The 19,137-nt window shown below is 41.9% G+C and overlaps 1 protein-coding gene across 1 annotated transcript in view; it reads right to left on the bottom strand.

Annotated features, from left to right (window-relative positions):
- LOC122815327 overlaps positions 1-19,137 on the bottom strand; it is a 741,432-nt gene that overhangs the window by 269,154 nt on the left and 453,141 nt on the right. The window contains exon 7 of the mRNA XM_044087743.1: positions 17,634-17,661. Within this exon, the coding sequence (XP_043943678.1) occupies positions 17,634-17,661 (28 nt within the window). The remainder of the gene's footprint in view (positions 1-17,633; positions 17,662-19,137) is intronic.

The following is a 19,137-nucleotide window of genomic DNA, read 5'->3' as shown; positions in this document are numbered from 1 at the left end:
TTCTGAGGGATGACAGTATTGAAGGCAGAACTGAAGTCTATGAATAGTACTCTTGCATAGCAGTTCTTGCCTTCGAAGTGGGTCAAAGTTTGTTCGTGCACTGCTAGGGAGATGGCATCTGCTGTACTACGGTTCATCCTGTATGCAAACTGGAATGTGTCCATAGGTTCATAGGTTGGTACTAGGCTATCAGCCCTAGGGCCTATACAAGCCTAGCCATAACAATTCCCTGGCTATTTCTTCCCACATTATTTACTTCTCTGGGCCCCTGTCTAGCAGGGCAACTGACGTGATCCACAGGGTGATTTTCCTTTCTCCCATCCAGTTGTCAAGGCTCCTTTTGAAGAGGGCCAAATAGGCACTCTGCTTGACATGTATGGGTAATCTATTCCAGAGTCTGGGGAGTCTCTGGGTCAGGAACCTATCCCTCCAGCATGTTTTGTTTATTGTGATGACAAGGTTTAGATCCCTGGAGCGTGTGGCTTTGAGGGATTGGGATTTCTTTAAGTGTAGCATGTCCAACAGCTCTGGGTTTGACATGGCCTTGTATGTTAAGCAGAGATCATCTCTGAGTAGACGATATGCGACAGAGTACAGCTGGAGTTTTTTAAGGCGGTTAGCGTAGAGCATCTGCTTTAGGCCTGTGATTCTTTTAGTGAGGTATTTCTGTGGCCTTTCCAGTTGTTGCAGATGTCTTGAGACGTACATGCTTGAGGTTATGTAATCTTTAACCAGCTTTTCAAAGCATTTCATCACTGTCAAGGTTAAAGCCACTGGTCAGTAGTCATTTATAGCTGTTGGTTGTGGTTTCTTCGGTAAGAGAATGATGGTCATCTTCTTTAAGCATTCTGGTACACTGGCTAGTTGTAGCAAGGTATTGAAGATGTCTGAGTACTGGCACGAGATCATTCACACGTTCCTGTAGTACCCTACCCATGATGTTATCTGGGCCTGCTGCTTTCCTCAGGTTAACCCATTTCAAGGTTCTGATGACATTAGTTGTGTTCAGGCTCAGCACTGCTTCATCCTTGTCAACAGGTAGTTTATTTGCCACCATTTTGTTATCTGTATCAAACCTGATGGAGAAGATGTTCATTTGGTTCAAAAATTCAGTGCAGTCATCGCATGAGGCTGATGCATGTTTGTAGTCATTGATGTTTTGTATGCGTGTACGTAGTCATCTGTATCCCTCTTGTCACTAATGTGGCTCTGCATCTTCCTGCCATAGCTTCTCTTCACATCCTTAATACGTTTGTTCAGTCTGGCTCCAGCAACCCTCAGGACATCCATGTCATTTGATCTGAATGCTGCTTTCCTAGATTTTACGAGCTTATACACCTCACTGGTTAGCCATGGCTTTTGGTTTACCCTTATGATGATGCACTTGGGGCTTATTACATCATCCACACATTTAGCATCCGTGATAACGACCTTGCCTGATAAAGAAGAATGACCCCCTAGTACAGTAGGATTCCACGGTCATCTGCTCAGTAAAAAACACTGACTCCCTTTAACAGCGACTCAAGACTCTTTTTCCTGAGTAAAATACTATCTGACCTCCAACCAGCTATTCCTCGATCCAAACAAATCAAAACTACTTTGCTTCAATCCAAAACATGTTGCAAAAAATCCATCCTTCTCTGTTACCTCCTCTAACAACAACAAAATACAATTTGTCACCCATAGCCAAATACTATGAGTTCATATACATGAAACCCTAAAATTTGATATCTATATTAAATGTAATAAAAAAAATCACTATAGAGCCGAACCATCTCTAACAGAGTTTGATCTGATGTCACCACACATCTCTATCTAATACAGCTCGATCTCATATCACCACAGATCTCTAACTAACACAGCTCAATCTCATATCACCACTACCTTCCTCCTACCTTTCTCTCTGCTGCACCAATGGTTACCAACATCCAGCTAAATTATCTAAACAAGCTTCAACATTTTACAAGGCTACAACAAGGTCACAACATTTGCAGCCAACATCCCCTATAAGGTCACACCATTGTCTAGCACTCAAACATCTCCAGTGTCTACAACTACCACACCAATGCATGTATTTTCAACTCCCTATTGTCCACAAGCTACTATATAAAACAAATGACTGTCCATCCCTTAAAAACCTATTGCAATCTTACCATCCACCTAGGATTCTACCCTCTTCCGACAAATCTCTCCTACTAATATCCAAGCCTAACAGCTTGGCTCACTGCTCCCTAATCTATCACATAGCATCCAAAACTAGAATTCCATCCCCTTAAGAATTAGACAACACCCATCACTAAAGTCTTTCAATCTTCTACTAAAAAGACACCTACTCAACCCATGGCGAATACTCTGACTGATTAAACTGTTCTTCTCTCGTCTAACTACTTTTGTTGTCAAAATCCTTATCCCTTCTAAAACAGAGTAACTGCATATAATTATGACCTACAATATGTCTGAATACTATAATGTTATGAATAATTACCTGTGCTTGTTTGTATATAATTCTACTGCTGACTTAGCTCTCTGTGTTTATGGTTACACTGCATAAAACTGCGACTTCCCATGCTTAACTACATAATATCTTTGTTAGATGTCATTATTAATGTTCAGTTTTATTGTGTTGTACTGGAGCGTATCTCCCTGAGCCTTTTCCAGTAAAGAAAATCCATAAATAAATGTGTTGGCCCTCTTCTCTTAAGGAGAAATACCACATCCCAATGCCCTACATCCTCACACACAATGTGAGAGCAAAAAACAAGTTACCTCTCTGATCTGGGTTTTCATTCATTCTATAAGGAGCACCAGATCTTAATATCATCATGGTCTACTGTCTCACACATTTATTAAAACAATTTAAACAGATCTGTTGACTGTGCCTCCTAACACATTATGACCAAGGCAGCTGCCCCTTTTGCCTACTCTAGCTACACTTCTTGTGCATTTCCATCAGTGTCATGGGCAAAGGTAAGTGGAAGTTCAGAGAACACTCACATCAGTTGTTTCCTAAATAGCAAATATCAAAGGATAGGTCACACATTAACATGATACTGCAATGTCTTAATGCTTTGCCAGAGATGGCCTCCACCTGTCACCACTGGGTTTCTGGATCCTGGCCAAGGCTCTCGCATCCCCCATTGTGGTTTCTTTAGGCAATGTCCCAAATACAAACCTTCCAACATAAAAAATCTGTCAAAAAGCAAATTGAAGGTCATGCTGCTTAACGCTAGGAGCCTTACCCTGAAAATTGTCTTACTGGAGGCTTACCTTGCACTGGAAGATGCCGATGTCTGTGCTGTCATGGAAACTTAGTGCATGGCTGCAGAGTGTACCCCTGCCTTACCAGGTTATTCCTCATTCCACACATTCCAACCCTAGAATGAGGTCAGGAGACTAAGGGTGATAGAGTCCCTATCATCATTAAGGACAGGCACACCTCCAGACTGGTTTGCCAGCATGATGCACTGGAACTACTCCAGGTGCAACTGACAGTTGGCAAAACACTTGTCCAAGTTAAAGCCAGCTATAAACCCCCATCCATGACTCAGGACACCCACACCTCTTACCTGGAACTACTTGACTCCATCAAGGTACCCCCTAACAGCCTGATCCTTGGTGACTTCAACTACCCCACCATAGACTGGGTGAACTATTCCTGCACTAATGCACCTTTCAATGATTCCTTGACTTCATCAATTCTAACACACTAGACCAGCTCGTCTCATTGTCCATAAGGGGAGAAAACATTCTGGACTTGGTTCTCACCAACATGGGTGACTGCTGCATTACTCCCATAGTATGTTCTTCCCTGGTGACATCAGATCATCGGACTGTCTTATTTAAAGTTTCTATCCCACCCAACCCCCCATCAAGATAAAAAACTTCTAAAAAGCTGACTACAACCTCCTAAAGGAGGGTATCTTTAACTTTACACCACCACCCTCCTCTGAGGATGCAGATAACTATGCTGAACAGTATGTCAGTGTAGTATACAAGCACCTGTACATGGGCATGGACTCAGCCTTACCCAATATAAGTAAAATCTGGTCCTGAAGGAAACACAAACCTGTTTGGTGTACATCCTCTATCAACAGGCTTTACAACAAAAGGAAGAAACTGTTGTCTAAGGGTAAAAAGGAACAAATTCCAAATTGGAAATACTCCCTACTTAGCCTCAACAAGCAGATTAGATCACTAGTGAAAACCTCCAAAGCCAATTATGAATCAAAACTAATCTCTGAAACAAAGGGAAACCACAAAGTCTTTTTCAGTTACATCAGGAACCCTCCATGGCAAAGCCCAGGTTTGTTCTGAATTAATACTTAACAGTACCACTTACACTGATCTTACACTTACTTTACATAGGTGAATCAAAAAGGAGTTTTCGAGTTAGGTTCTTAGAACATCTGAGAAATATTAAAAATGAAAAGGTAGAAAGCCCTTTAGGCTTTCATTTTAAAAAATTTCATAACAGTGATTTTAAGAATTTAACAGGCAGAATCTTGGAAAAAGTACATTGTGTGAAAGGTATGTGCTTGAAGAATAAACTACAATGGAAAGAAGCACTGTTTATTTTAAAATTTGACACTCTACACCCTAAGAGGTTAAACAGAGAGCTTGATTGGAAATGGTTGTTGTAATTAAGTGTTTTTTAATTGTTTTATTAGAATAGTTTTTTACTATATAAAGGAATGAGAAATGGGTTTTGTTATACTCTGTTAAAAGGCTTATGCCGAGGCGCTGGAGAACATCAATTGTTGGTACTATAAAATAAATTCTTTGGATATACTGGCTGAGTCGTTTCTTGTTCTGAATTAATACTTAACAGTACCACTTACACTGATCCTGTTGACTTAGCCAACCTGCTGGCAGATAGGTTCAGTGCAAACTTCACCTCCCTGTCTTCCCCTCAAAGACCCTTTCAACATCCCCGATCATACCTCTCAACCTGGAAACATCAAAAATATGGACAAGGCCCATGAAAAATAGTTACAATCTGTACACTGCGTAACATCTAATTTGCATACATACTTACGTAACCCCAACAACTTCAATGGAATTGTGGGAGACCAACTTTCAAATGCAAACTGAAGAACAGACAACCAAAATATGGCACCAGCGTCCCCCTGCAGCCATTCCAATGTCCCATTACCTGGCTATTTCACCCCATTTATCATAAACACTAATGTGTGCATACTGCTTTACTTCTACAATGATTTGGATTTTATTTTTACATTTTACAGCACAACAATGCACAAACACTAATAGACATCTGGTAAACAAAGCAATACTGTCTCAGAATGAAAATAGACTTGGTATTAAACTTCTCTGCCCTTGAAACTCACATTCATTGAAACAGCATTGAAACCCACACCACATCCAAAGAAAATGCATCTGGCCAGTGGTGGATAAAGATTACCTTTGGGCTGTTTTCAAATCATTGGACCCTTGCACACAAAACAAGAAACATACATGTGTTCTTTTCTTTGATACCCCTTCCTGACTTTATTAAATTATATTCCTTGACCTTATGACCTTGTATAATACAACGCACTTGTTAGATAGAGCACATTTCAAATTTATTGTTTGGACATTTTCCAGTAGGCTGTACTGTAGGCAATGAAACAAAATGCATGAACCAGTAATGACAAAAACTGCTCAATTAAGAACATTTCCATCATAAAAGTCTACTTCCATGCCCACACTATAAATAGAATGACAGTAGTGTCATCCATAGGCATCTTGCACAGCTTCTCGCATTTATTTTCAATTTCATTTTTTTGGGGCGGGAGAAAGGGTCAAAAACCAGGGACACATTTTAAACATTGCTTGTATAATTTTATAAAGTTGCTAAAATAAAATGTTGTTTTACCACCATGCATTTCACTGACAAGTCCTGAACCCAGGACGCTATGCACTACAGTCAGAGCAACATATCATTATGCCAAATCAGCAGCTTCCTGAAAAATAGGAAGACTGAAACTTAATGGCTAGCATTTAGTGAATTCATTTCTCACCATAGCTCTCAACCTCCTAGCACAAAAAACCTGGGCAAACTCACAAGTGATGGTGGCTAGGGACTTTAGGCTCATTTTACCCTGTAGCAAAGGTACAGGGTTTGAGCCTGAGTACCTGTAGCCACCAGGTGTATTACATACACACACACACACACACACACACACACACACACACACACACACACACACACACACTGTGTAGATACCTGGTATTTGTTAACAACTCCTTTGTAAACAGAAACAAAACAAAAAAATTTGTATGGAGCTATAGATAGTTACACTTTCTTTTAAGTTACATACCAGATTGCATGTAAGGAAGATGCTATTTTTGATAACTAACAACCCAGTATATTTAGGATAAACTCATTTTTACATGGTCCAGTATGAATTGCTTCCTGAAAAGATTATTTTAATTATCTAAAATGATTTCCATTAAAATGCTTTAATGCTTTGCCATATTCCATAAGGATAAATAGCTTAAGACTTGCATAAAGCTGTAATAGCTTAATTCAATTTAATTTTATGTAGCACAGTTAATAAAACAATGTTAAGTTGTCAATCTCGCCTTCATTCTTGCTTGATGGGTTCGGAGCCGATCCTCGGCTCCGACTCGGCACTTTGCTAAGCTCGAGAGTCACTTTTACCAGCTCGAGGCAGCCCCATATCCCATGATGCAAGGCGGTAAGTACCCAGATCTCGTTTGCCGCTTCGCTGATGAGGTCCTCCTTTTGCCAGCTCCTGGTAAGTGTTAGTGTTTAACTACTTTTTGCCCCTAAAATTTAACTTTTTCACTTTTCTTCAGATTACCTTCTAATTTATTTATTTGTAAGCCCTTTTCTGACTAAAATTATATTTCCTTCCCCTTCTTTTAGTCAGGCCTTCATTCCCTCCCACCCCCCCCCGTCAGGGTGTGTGTGTGTGAGAGGTTAATTTATTATATTTTGGGATAACTTAGTTGTCTGTTTGGGACTGTGTTGTTGTGTACTGTTTGTGTGCAACTATGTCCAAAGAAAGGGTCTCAGGCTTTAAGAAGTGTGACTCGTGCTGTCAGAAGATGTCTCTGACAGACGGTCGCACTTCTTGTTTATATTGCCTGGGACCTCTCCACCTGCAGGACTCATGTGCAATTTGTCATTCCTTTAGCCAGAGAGTCCTGCAGGAGAGGAGAAATAAGTTGATTTTAAGGGGTCTTCTTAAACCGGAGGGCTCTCCGGCTAAGTCGGCTCCGAGCAAGACTTCTAAGTCTTCTAAGGCCCAGGCTTCTCTATCTAAGCCGGTGGCCTCGGCTCCGACTCCTTCGGAGTCGAGATCGGCTCCGGCTGGAGCCGATCCTGTCTTGCAAAAATCTTCGGTGCTGATACTGTTATGGTCACATCGGTGTCGGCTCCGACTGGCTCCGACCACCATGTGGCTCAGGCTTCGGTGTCGGCGCCGACCGGCTCCGACACCATTACTGTTACATCTGCATCGGCTCCAGCTGGAGCTGATGCATCGAGACTTTCATTCGGAGCCGAAAAGTCCTTGGCTCCGTCTGGATCTATGGTTTCCTCGGCTCCGATGGTTCCGTTGAGGAAGAGGTCCAGGTCCCCTTCCTTGGAACCGATACTCTCGGCTCCAGCCTCACCTCTCCTCTCGGAGCGGAGCCATCGGAGCCGATCATCTAGGTCGTCCAGGCTTTCAGACCATGATTTAGAGAGGGTGGTAAGTAGATTATTGAAATCACAGGCACTGGCCCAGATGCTGCATAGTCCATCTCAACAGACGACTATTAGTCCACACCCTCTTCAAGTTCCTCCTTCAACTCTACCTCAGAGTTTGGAGCTGGAGTCTTCGGGGATAGTTACTGCTATGGCTGAGGGGCGGATACCCCCCCCCTTCTGCACCCTCAGCATCTACTCTTATCTCCTCCTCGAGACCTTCCTTGGAGGGATTTGGTGGTCGGGCTTCCCTGGTCTCCTCCGAGGGGGTGAGTGGCATCAGACCCTTGTCCGACCCCACTCTTCCTCTTGGAGCCTCGGCCTTGGTTAGCTCGGCTCTGACATCTGCCTCAGAGCCTTCCCTTTCGGTGGGCCCTGGAGTCCCGGTTTCTTCGGAACGGGTTCTCTCGGACCTCCCTGGGAGGGGGCCTTCGAGGTGATGAAGAGTGGGCTGGCAACTGGGCTCAGCCAGCAGTCCATTCCCTTAGCTCCTCCCTCTACAGTGCCTGTCAATATCTCTTCCATCTCTCTTGCTCCCGGACCCAGAGATCCACCGCCTCAGGTTTCCCCACTGGGAATAACCCCCTCTTCCGAGGATTCTCCTGATCAGTCAGGAGATCCTCCGTGCAAGAGGACTTGTAAGAGGAAACACCTAGACTCCCCTGAGTCTATCACTTCAGATACCGACTTAGATGAGTCGGAGGGATCCCCAAGATCCCCCTCTGAGGATGTCTCCTTTTCAGATATCCTAGAACTCCTAAAACAGAGGGGAAACTGGCCCTCCACAAATCCCTCTGAGGATGAGTCGGTATACCTAGAGGCGTTTGGATCTCGGCCCTCCACCTCCTGGGTGTCTCCGCCTTTCGACCCCCTTATGGAAGTTATTGCTTGAAAGGCTTGGGCTGCTCCTGACTCTGTAGAGCCAGTTCCCAGGAGGCCATCTAAATTTATTACTGCCCCTTCAGAAAAGCAATTCCTTACGAAAGGTGTCCCTGTTGATGCCATGGTGGTGGCTGCTGCCACTAAGAAGGAACTTGCAGATCCTTCCGTACCAGTCCATCCTCCTAACAAGGATTCTAGGACCATGGATAGGTATGGTAAGCAGATATTTTCTTCAGCAACCTTTGCTATGCGCTCGCTGAACTACTTATGTCACTTCACCAGACTCCAAAGGGACATCCTTAAGGAACTAGGTGAAGTAGTACAGGATCCTACGGCTGCAGGGGCTCAAGAGAAAATTGCTTCTCAGCTAGGAATCCTTAATTCTATAGCTAACTCCTCCATGCGACTGATATCATATGCAGCAGATGGAGCGAGTAGAGCTGCAGGTACAGGGGTGGCTCTTAGACGTCAATCCTGGATGCGGCTCTGTAATTTTGCAGATCCCTTTAAGGCGTCCTTCACAAACTCTCCCTTTGATGGGTCAGCTTTGTTTGGCCCTCAAGTGAAGGATACATTGACCAGGTGTGAACAGGACGGCAAGACTCTTTCTGCCAGGGGTCCGTTTTCCACCCCTTCTAGACCTTACCCCAAAGGACAGAAGGGTGGAAAGATGTGGTTCCGCAAATCCCAAGGAGTCACGCCGGATACACGTGGTCAGTTTACCCCTAGAGGCAGAGGGGGTAATAACAACAGACGCCACTCTAGAGGCAGAGGGGGTCCACAAAACCAGGGAAGCAGAGAGCCTCTCTCTGACAAGCCCTTCCAGCATCCCTGAGATGTTGCCCGACTGTCCATCATTGGAGGCAGTCGGGGGAAGACTATCGCTGTACCCAGAAGCCTGGCGTTCCCTCACTCAAGACAGATGGGTACAGTCGATTATATCCGAGGGTTACAAAATTCCTTTCGAGGAAAGTCCCTTCTTTCACACAAATTCCCTTCCAGATGTACCACCTGGTCTAAGGGAAATTGCAGAGTTAGAAGTATTAAAGCTTCTACAAAAAAGAGCCATTCAGCCAGTTACAAAAGACCATTCAGAGCCCGGAATCTACTCAAGATTCTTTTTGGTCCCCAAAAAGACGGGAGACTGGAGACCAATATTGGATCTCAGCAGACTCAACAAGTCTGTGAGGAAGACAAGATTTCGAATGGTCACACTGCAGTCAATTTTGCCATTCCTAGAGAAGGACAACTGGATGTGCTCAATAGATCTTCAGGACGCGTACTATCTTATAAAAATTCACAGACGCTCCAGAAGGTTTCTCCGCTTTCGGCTGGGGTCCAGTCATTTCCAATTCAGAGCCCTGCCCTTTGGTCACACCACAGCCCCCAGAGTGTTCACCAAATGTATGGCAGTGGTCACGGCTCACCTGAGACGTCAAGGATTCCAGGTGTTTCCGTATCTCGACGACTGGCTCCTTTCAGCCACCACCAGGCATCAACTTCTTCAAGCCAGGGATTACACACTAAATTTCTGCACTCAGTTGGGAATTTCGATCAACTACGAAAAATCCTCCTTATTGCCCTGCCAGTCTATTACTTTCATAGGCGCAAACTTAAACACTGTTCGGATGTCAGAAACCCTCACAGACCAAAGAATCTCAGATATACAAAGTCACGTGAGGATCATCCTTGCCAGCAAAAAAGTGCAAGCCAGAATGGTTCTGAAGGTCCTGGGCCTCATGGCTACGGCCATTACCCTTCTTCCCATGGCCCGCTTCTACATGCGTCTGCTTCAGTGGATGTTGTTCACTCAGTGGTTGTACCAACAACTTCCAATGCGTCACCAAATCCTGGTGACACAAATTTGCAAGAATCATCTTTCGTGGTGGATTACTTCTCCCCAGATTCACCAAGGCAGACCCTTTGTACCCCCGGCCCCGGTAGCCACTGTCACTATGGACGCCTCCCTGATCGGGTGGGGGGGTCATTATCAGGGCAGGATGGTTCATGGGACGTGGCAACCGTTCGAATACCACCTGCACATAAATGTCCTAGAGATGAGAGCAGTGCTTTTAACGTTGCAAGCCCTCAACGACTTTCTTCCCTTGGGAACAATTGCAGTTCACACAGACAACATGTCTGTAGTATGGTATATCAACAAACAGGGCGGAACTAAGTCCTACCCCTTGTGTCGAGAAGCTCTCAGACTTTGGCAATGGGCAATCTCCTCTCATCGGTTTCTGGTAGCAACGCATATCCCTGGGAAAACCAACATTCTAGCGGACAGATTGAGCAGAGCTATTCTCATGCCTCATGAGTGGTCTCTCAAACAATCTATAGTGGAGGAGATTTTCCTAGAATGGGGCCGCCCATGTTGCAATCTTTTTGCTACTCCCCAAAACAGCAAATACCCAGACTTTTTTTCTCTCTTCCCACTGCCAGGCCATCCCCCCAGAGACGCTCTAACCCAGGATTGGCCGCAGGGACTTCTTTATGCCTTTCCTCCCTTTCCACTGATTCCACAAGTTCTCCAGAAAGCCACCATTTTGAGAGCCAAAATGATTCTCATTGCTCCCTATTGGCCTCGACAAATTTGGTTTCCGTTCCTCCATCGTCCCCTTTTGGTGCAGCCGTGGCATCTGGACCCAGTACCAGACCTTCTGATTCACCAATCGGGTCAGCTGCACCGGTCTATCCCTTCTCTCAACCTCACAGCATGGTTGCTCCACTTCCTTCCTTAGCCAGGCTTCCTATGATCTCTAATCCTGTTAGGGATATCATAGTGGCTTCCCTAAAATCCTCTACTAGAAGGATTTATATCAGCAAATGGAAACGTTTTTCTTGTTGGGCAAAAGCTAAAAATATTGATCCTTTTACTGCTTCAGTTCAAGCAGTTTTGGATTTCTTAGCAGAAATTTTTCACGCGGGCTCTTCTTCTTCCACTGTCAAAGTTCAGTTGGCTGCTATCTCAAACTTTCATGTCGGGTTCGCAGATCACAATATTATGTCCCACAGGCTTTGTAGAGCCTTCTTAAAAGGAATCTTTCTCCTGAAACCTCCAATCAGGAGTCCTCCTCCTCAATGGGACCTAAATTTAGTGCTGACATCCTTGATTCTTCCTCCCTTCGAGCCAGCTGTTTCATGTTCCCTGAAATTTCTTTCATGGAAAACACTCTTCCTGGTTGCTATTACCTCAGCTAGGAGAGTGTCTGAACTTCATGCTCTCTCTGTTCGTCCCCCTTATTTGGTCTTCCACAAAGACAGGGTATCCCTGAGAACTAATCCGACCTTTTTGCCTAAGGTCGTCTCAAAGAGTAATTTGAATCAGTCTATTGACCTTCCTGTATTTTTCCCAAATTACTCAAACAGATTGGAACAAAAATTACATTATCTTGATGTTCACCGCCAACTCAGATATTATCTGGACAGAACAAAACAATTCAGGAAATCCGATCAGCTTTTTATTTCTTATGCTGATAACAAAAAAGGCCTTCCTGTATCAAAAGTGACCTTATCTAGATGGCTTTCTTCTGTCATCTCTGAAATCTATCAGCTCATGGGAAAACAGCTGTGCTGGAAACCTAAAGCGCATTCAACTAGAAGCTTAGCCACTTCCACAGCCTTTCAGGCTAGGCTTCCGTTAGACACTATTTGTGCAGCAGCCACTTGGGCCACTCCTCATACCTTTGTTTCTCACTACAAATTGGATTTGGCCTCCAGGGATAGAGCCAGTTTTGGCTCTACAGTTCTCAAGAGTCTGTTCCATTGAGCCACCCAGGATAGAGGTGCTAGGGACGCGGTCCCATCAAGCAAGAATGAAGGCGAGATTGACAACTTAACATTGAGAAGTTATGTACCTACCATAACGTTCCATGTTAGTTGTCTTCTCGCCTTCTTTCTTGCGACCCTCCCTCCTTCCCCCTGGCCTGGACAGACCTTTCTTTCTCCCTATATGGAAGAATGCTTCTTAAGACCATATTGTTCTGGTCTTCCTAACCCATCCTTCAGGCTTTTTCTGCCTTTCTTTCTTCCTTTTGGGAAGTTTTTTATGCTAGGTGTTATTGCCTATAGACAACAAACGAGATATGGGTACTTACCGCCTTGCATCATGGGATATGGGGCTGCCTCGAGCTGGTAAAAGTGACTCTCGAGCTTAGCAAAGTGCCGAGTCGGAGCCGAGGATCGGCTCCGAACCCATCAAGCAAGAAAGAAGGTGAGAGAAGACAACTAACATGGAAAGTTATGGTAAGTACATAACTTCTCATTATAGCACTTATATTTTAGCTCACTGTTAGTATCATTTGAAGGCCATAGATCTAGTATATGGGCACTACTTAAGTAATTCACAGATCATGTAATGAACTAGAAAGGGGAAACTCGTATGCCCATTTAGTTTATATACCAATCTAATGTATTGCTAGCTATCATCTCTGAGTTAAACACATAGCACCAGTAATATTCAATGAAACAGACAGTGTAATGAAACAAAGATTTTTAGCTCTTGAGCTCTTTTCCATTAAAGGTCATTGTTTCTTCATACACACACACACACACACACACACACACACACACACACACACACACACACACACACACACACACATCGGCCAGAAATAATAATTTCTTGCATGCAAAATCCCATTCCTTCCTTCCAAAGCACGCTCATTTGATGAAGCCAGAAAACACTTTCAAATGAACCAGCAGAGAGTTGTTTCTACTCTGTTTCTGAGCACTTGAATAAAGAGCTGCTGTAGCCAGAAAACACTTAACGAACCGGCAGAGTGATCGTTTGAATAAACCGCTCGCACTCGCAGATGCAGATCACGGGCAAAGCTGCAAATGTGCCCTTGGAGCCCTTGAGCTCAGTTCTGACAGGCTGATAGCTCTGATGGAGCTGATGTCATCACGCACGTGATGACGTCAGCTTAACATAAAAAAAGGGGGGAATTAAAAATAAAATAAAATAAAAACTAAAGCTGGGAAAAGTCAGAAATGGAGGGGTGCCACTCGGGAATTGTGATACCCCAGTATTTGGAACCCAAAACTCGGTAAAAACTGAGTTATTTGGGACGGTTGGGAGGTATGTCCCCGATACTTGTCCTGCACCTCACATTTCCATAGATCAAGTGTTGCAGCCCTAGCCAAAGCAAAATCATAGCTTCTGTGGGACCTGATAGTATTCCAGACTGTATTCTGCGCCATCTCCAGCAAGAACTGGCTTCGCCATTAAGCAGAGTGGAGAACTGCCATTGTCATCCCCTTGCACAAAGGTGGTGACATTTCTGACCCAGGAAACCTTACTGCCCCATTAGCTTGTCAATTCTGATCTGTAAAGCCATGGAGCATATTATTATGGATCTTATAAACAAGGATATAGGCAATCTCCAAGCACTTGACCCCACCCAGTTTGGATTCGTCATGGGGAGATCTTGCCTATTGAACTTGGTTGACTTCTTTGAGACTGTCAGCAAGGCACTGGATGAGGGGAAAGTCAGTGCATACAGCTTACCTTGACTTGGCCATGGCCTTTGACACAATTCCCCACTTGGGCATCATTAAAAAGCTAACAACTTGGCGTAAATCCCTGTCTCATCAGGTGGGTGGACAACTGGCTCACCAACAGGATCCTCAAAGTCAAAACAGGCACCTCCACCTCTGATAACAGACCTGTCACTAATGGAGTTCCCCAGGGATCTGTACTGGGACCCCTACTGTTTGGCATCTACTTCTCAGAGGTCCAGGCAAAGACAAAAGGCATGTGGCTGATCAAGTTTGCAGATGACTGCAAGGTGGTTGTTGTCACTGACTACACAAATGATGTTACTATACTGCAAGAGGGTCTCACAGCACCTAATGACTGGTGCCAAAGCCATAGCCTCAAGCTAAATGCAAAAAAAAATGTATCATTATACCATTTAGCAAAAACACGACCCCTACTGATTATCTCATCAAGGCAACCCCCTAAGCTCACAACCTGTGGTCAGAGACCTGGGCACTCAGGTTGATAACAACTTCACATTCAACCAACATGCAGCAGCAGTGGCAGAAAAGCCTTTTACTTGGTTCATCTCATAAGTAAAGGGATTGCATCCAAATTAAGTAGGTTATTACCTCACTATACTCCTCCCTCATCAGAACAATAATTGAGTATAACATCCTGTTTGGGATGTACCTCTCCAAACATCTGCACCAACCTGAAAGGCCACTGAAATACCTCATAAAGAGAATCCATGGCCTCCAACACCTGTCCTGTGCAGACAGGCTCAAATCACTATCACTCTACTCGATATCATACAGATTGCTCAGGGGTGATCTGTGTCTTGCCTATGAGGACAATCTTGGACCCTGCCCTACTAGAGATGTTCCATATCCATAAGTCTAACTTCTCACACATTACCCACTCAAAAGGCCTGAATCTAATATGTGACATCAACAAAACCTAATGGAGAGGCATATTTGTCTCCCAGAGGCTGCCCCATCTCTGGAACAGACTTTCCATACATGTCAAACAGAGCACCTTGCTGACCCTCTTCAAGCACAACCTTGATGACTGTATAGGAAACTACAAATTTGTCCCAGGGGTTCCACCTGTGTCACCTGTGTGCCTCATTGACAGGGGTGACAAGTGCAGACTGAGGCTTAGTTTTGAGGCAGAACTCTAGGCTAGGCATGTAAGGGTCCCAGGGCCATTAACCTAGTAAACTCTTGTCATCCTATGAAAGCAATGGCATGCTGGAGGCTAGAGATGGAGATTGTATGGTGACCAGCAGTATAACAGCCTCCATTATTACTCTGCTCGTGTTACAAATTCATTCAGATAGTAATCGATCTGATAAAATACCTTATCCTGAAGTAATGCGTAGCAGGCTGAATATTTTTTAATTATTGTTATTAAAAACATAGCAAAAATTACCAGTCACAGGAATGACTCAAATGGCACTGCTTTGGGAACCAAAATTACTCATGACTAATGTAAAGGGCTTACAAAGCTATATAGCTAGGTAGTAAATTCTGGGGCAAAAGAGTTGCTCTCAAAGTAACTATGCCTTGATTCCAAAAAAAAAACTGTCAGTGTAAATTGCTTACTTTGGTGTCAGGTCTATCTGTAAACAAGCTAGGCCAGTTTCCAAAACAGGCCAGTTTCCAAAAGACATGGTCTCAATCTACTGGCAGTATAACTGGTCTTTTGCACAGTGAGCAAGTCTTTTGGAATTGACCCCACTCAATTACTTATAGACTTCATGTACCTGTAAATATTTTCCTCAGGGGAAAAAAAAAAAAAAATATATATATATATATATATATATATGTATATGTATATATATACATATATATATATACATATATATATATATATATATATATATATATATATATATACATATCAGCACAGAGAGTCTGCAATCAGCAATTCTAAAGTCACTGAAATTAGCAAAAATGAGAGTTTTCAGATTTTGGAACAATGATCATAATTTTCAGATGTATCATTAAAATAAATCTGTTATACAAATGCATGTTTTGCTTTGTAAAATACATTAATTTTATGTACTGATGAAACAAAGTTGTTTTGCATATGGAAAGTGGTCACCTTTTCAAGCCTTTTTTATTTGTCAGATTTTTAATTTATTGAGTATGCTAGAACATATTCACACTGGTTATTGAATTATTTAAATTATCAGAGGGTATACAAATCTGTCTTATATAACATAATTACATTGTCTTGGAAAACTAATTTGTTAAAAAAAATGCTTTTCAAAAGTGGCTGTATTCAAAGGGAAGAAAGTAAACACTCAGCTCTCAGCAGTAGAAAGCTTAGAAATATTGATACTCGAACCGTGAACACCTGCATGTAAAAGCCGGGACTCTAACCACCTCACTATCTTGGCTGATTTTTAAGAATTATTTGTCTTTAACTCATTATTTGTAGTAATGATGTCACAAACACCCAAATGATTTCTGATTGGCTACTTATTTCCTTCATATGATCTTGACACAGAAGCTGGGGGCTCTACTTTCTTCTTGAGTATGACTAGTCTTCTTAGAAAGTGTTAAAATATAGACATACTATTTCACACATTCTGCTGTATTATTCCAAGACAATGGGTATTTCAGATTCTTTAAAATAGTAGAGTTGCTTGTTTTTATTATCCAGCAATCTATTAACCCCCTTTTTCACTTTTTTTTGCACATGGGGTCAGGGTGTCACATCTGTTGTGGTCATTATCTTGAGCCAATGTTCATGCCATTGGGTGACTAGCACTGTTTTTATAACTTTTGATATAAAGAAGTAATCTATTACAGCATTTCCGATAAACCTAAAACAACATCTTATCTGCTTCACAGTCAATAACCTTCCACTGTATTTCTTTCCTATCAATTCATCAATCTACATATTTTTTATTTTTAGTGTAAAATTAGTCATTACTATCTGTTTCTACAATTACTATCAGCCAAGAAAACACTCTGAGTTCTATTTTTTTACATATATTGAAAACGTCTTTACACTGTTTACCTTTGTATTTCATTCTCTAATGATGTTTATCCATTGCATGTAAATTTCTTTTAGTGTTTTCAGTATATGTACTCCCTTTATTTTCATGCAAAAAAATAATTACTGTTCATGTAAATGTACTGAACGTATAAACATGTCCTCAATTTATTTAACTGTGGTGCTTTTCTCCCCGAGCCTCCCCTGAAAATGGGATTTTTCTCAGTTTGACTTTCCTGATCAACAAAGGTAAATAGATCAATATATTTATTTTATTTGTTTCCTGGGATTGAACACTGATCTGCATGGACCTCTTTCAGGCTCAGTGTGGGCACTATGTCTGGTTAAGTGACAAGTTCAGAGTCACATGGTCAGACAATGGCAGAAAAGGGGATCACACCTTTCACCTCTGGACCACAGGAAACAGTTCCATAATCCTCTAAGCCAACTGCCAGACCTTAATAAAACATTACTTGTGGAATTACAGATAAAACTTAAACAAGCTATTATCATGGGAACAGTATAGATCAGTAATAATATATTACTTACCCAGATGTATTTTCATATTTTGCTTTATCTATATAAAAATAAAAAAGAAAATGTGTGTGTCTTATGATTTTCAAAATAAAACGACAATCTATTTCTCAGTTGCAAGTCTAGTTTCAAAAATACAGCATTCAATTTTTCTTCATGTATGAGGAGCAAACATTGTTCATTTAGTACTAATTAATACATTTTCAGTTTTTGTTATCACCTTTTCAAAGTATATTTTCTTTGCAATTATTTTTTGAAATATGTATTAATTATATCTATTATGTATTATGTCATGACTTTCAGAACAAACACTGTTTTTCTTTATAAACTGCACAAATGCACTAGGTACAGGTATTTCTTTTAGTTGTCTACTCAGGAATGTTGTTAAGTGACTTCTCAGCTGAATAGTAGGCAAATGGAGTCTGATAGAATCAAACCCAAAACTAAGGAATGAAGCTTGTTAATCACTCATTACCTTAATTCTCTGTGCTAAACTGTTATATATAGAAGGCTAATTTTTGGATACAGAGAAGCTGAATTCACAAATCACATTGACCCATCAAATGTACTGAATGAACCATTCATTAAAGTGTGAAGTCATTTCTCATGAGATGCAAAGTGAATCTTAGAATTGGTCAGTTTATTTACAGGGTTACAGGGGTATAAACTGACCTGAAGTAAATGATGTACCCCTCAGAAAAAGTTCCGGTGGGAAGCAGTTTAGAACTGTCTGGTCATTGTATCTGCAGTTTTGAAGCACACTAGCACTGTGGAATTGTCATAAACCATTACTGCTGCAGAACCTTCCATGAATTATCGATAACAATTTAATGATCAGATCACTCTTCACTCAAGGTTAAGGACACTGTGTTTGCATTAACTGCTGCAGCTTCAAACTTTATCTAAACATTTCACTTTTTTCTTTGAACTGCATATTACCCCCTCATACAGAAAAAAAAGCAATAATTCATGGATGACTTCTGTAACATTCACACACAGGAGATGGAGTAGTGTAGCGTCATAGTAGACTGTCCAGGAAAGTTAATGAGACTGATTTCTTTGAACTTGTGATTAATGACTCTTCATTATCTGTGCTTATGGCATCTGAGTTAATCTCTCTGTGAAGGCGGCCAGCCCAGCTAGCTGGAATTTTATAAATAATTCTATGTCATTTAGAAAAATAACATGATTTGTATGCTTCTACTACTAATGTAAGAAGAATGTATGTTATGTGTGTATTAAACTGCTGGTGCAGAAGTGTGTGTTAAACTGTATGTTATGTGCTGAGCTTCAAGAATGTAACCAAAGGGTGGCCAAGGATGAACACAGGATAGCAGCAGATTTCTTCAGCTCCACCAATTTCATTACACTGACAGGAATTAATTACTTAAAAAATTAATTTTTGAAGTAATTTTCTTTCTAAATATGTTTGTTTTATATAGTTCTTGAACTATATCTAAAAAAGAAAGGAAATTTTAACAATATTCCTGTCAGAAATCACTTTGGAAATTTTCCTGTC

Source organism: Protopterus annectens, chromosome 1.part1, assembly GCF_019279795.1.
Source record: "Protopterus annectens isolate FY-2018-M chromosome 1.part1, PAN1.0, whole genome shotgun sequence".
Taxonomy (NCBI): domain Eukaryota; kingdom Metazoa; phylum Chordata; order Ceratodontiformes; family Protopteridae; genus Protopterus; species Protopterus annectens.
This window is presented reverse-complemented; position numbering and strand designations above follow the sequence as displayed.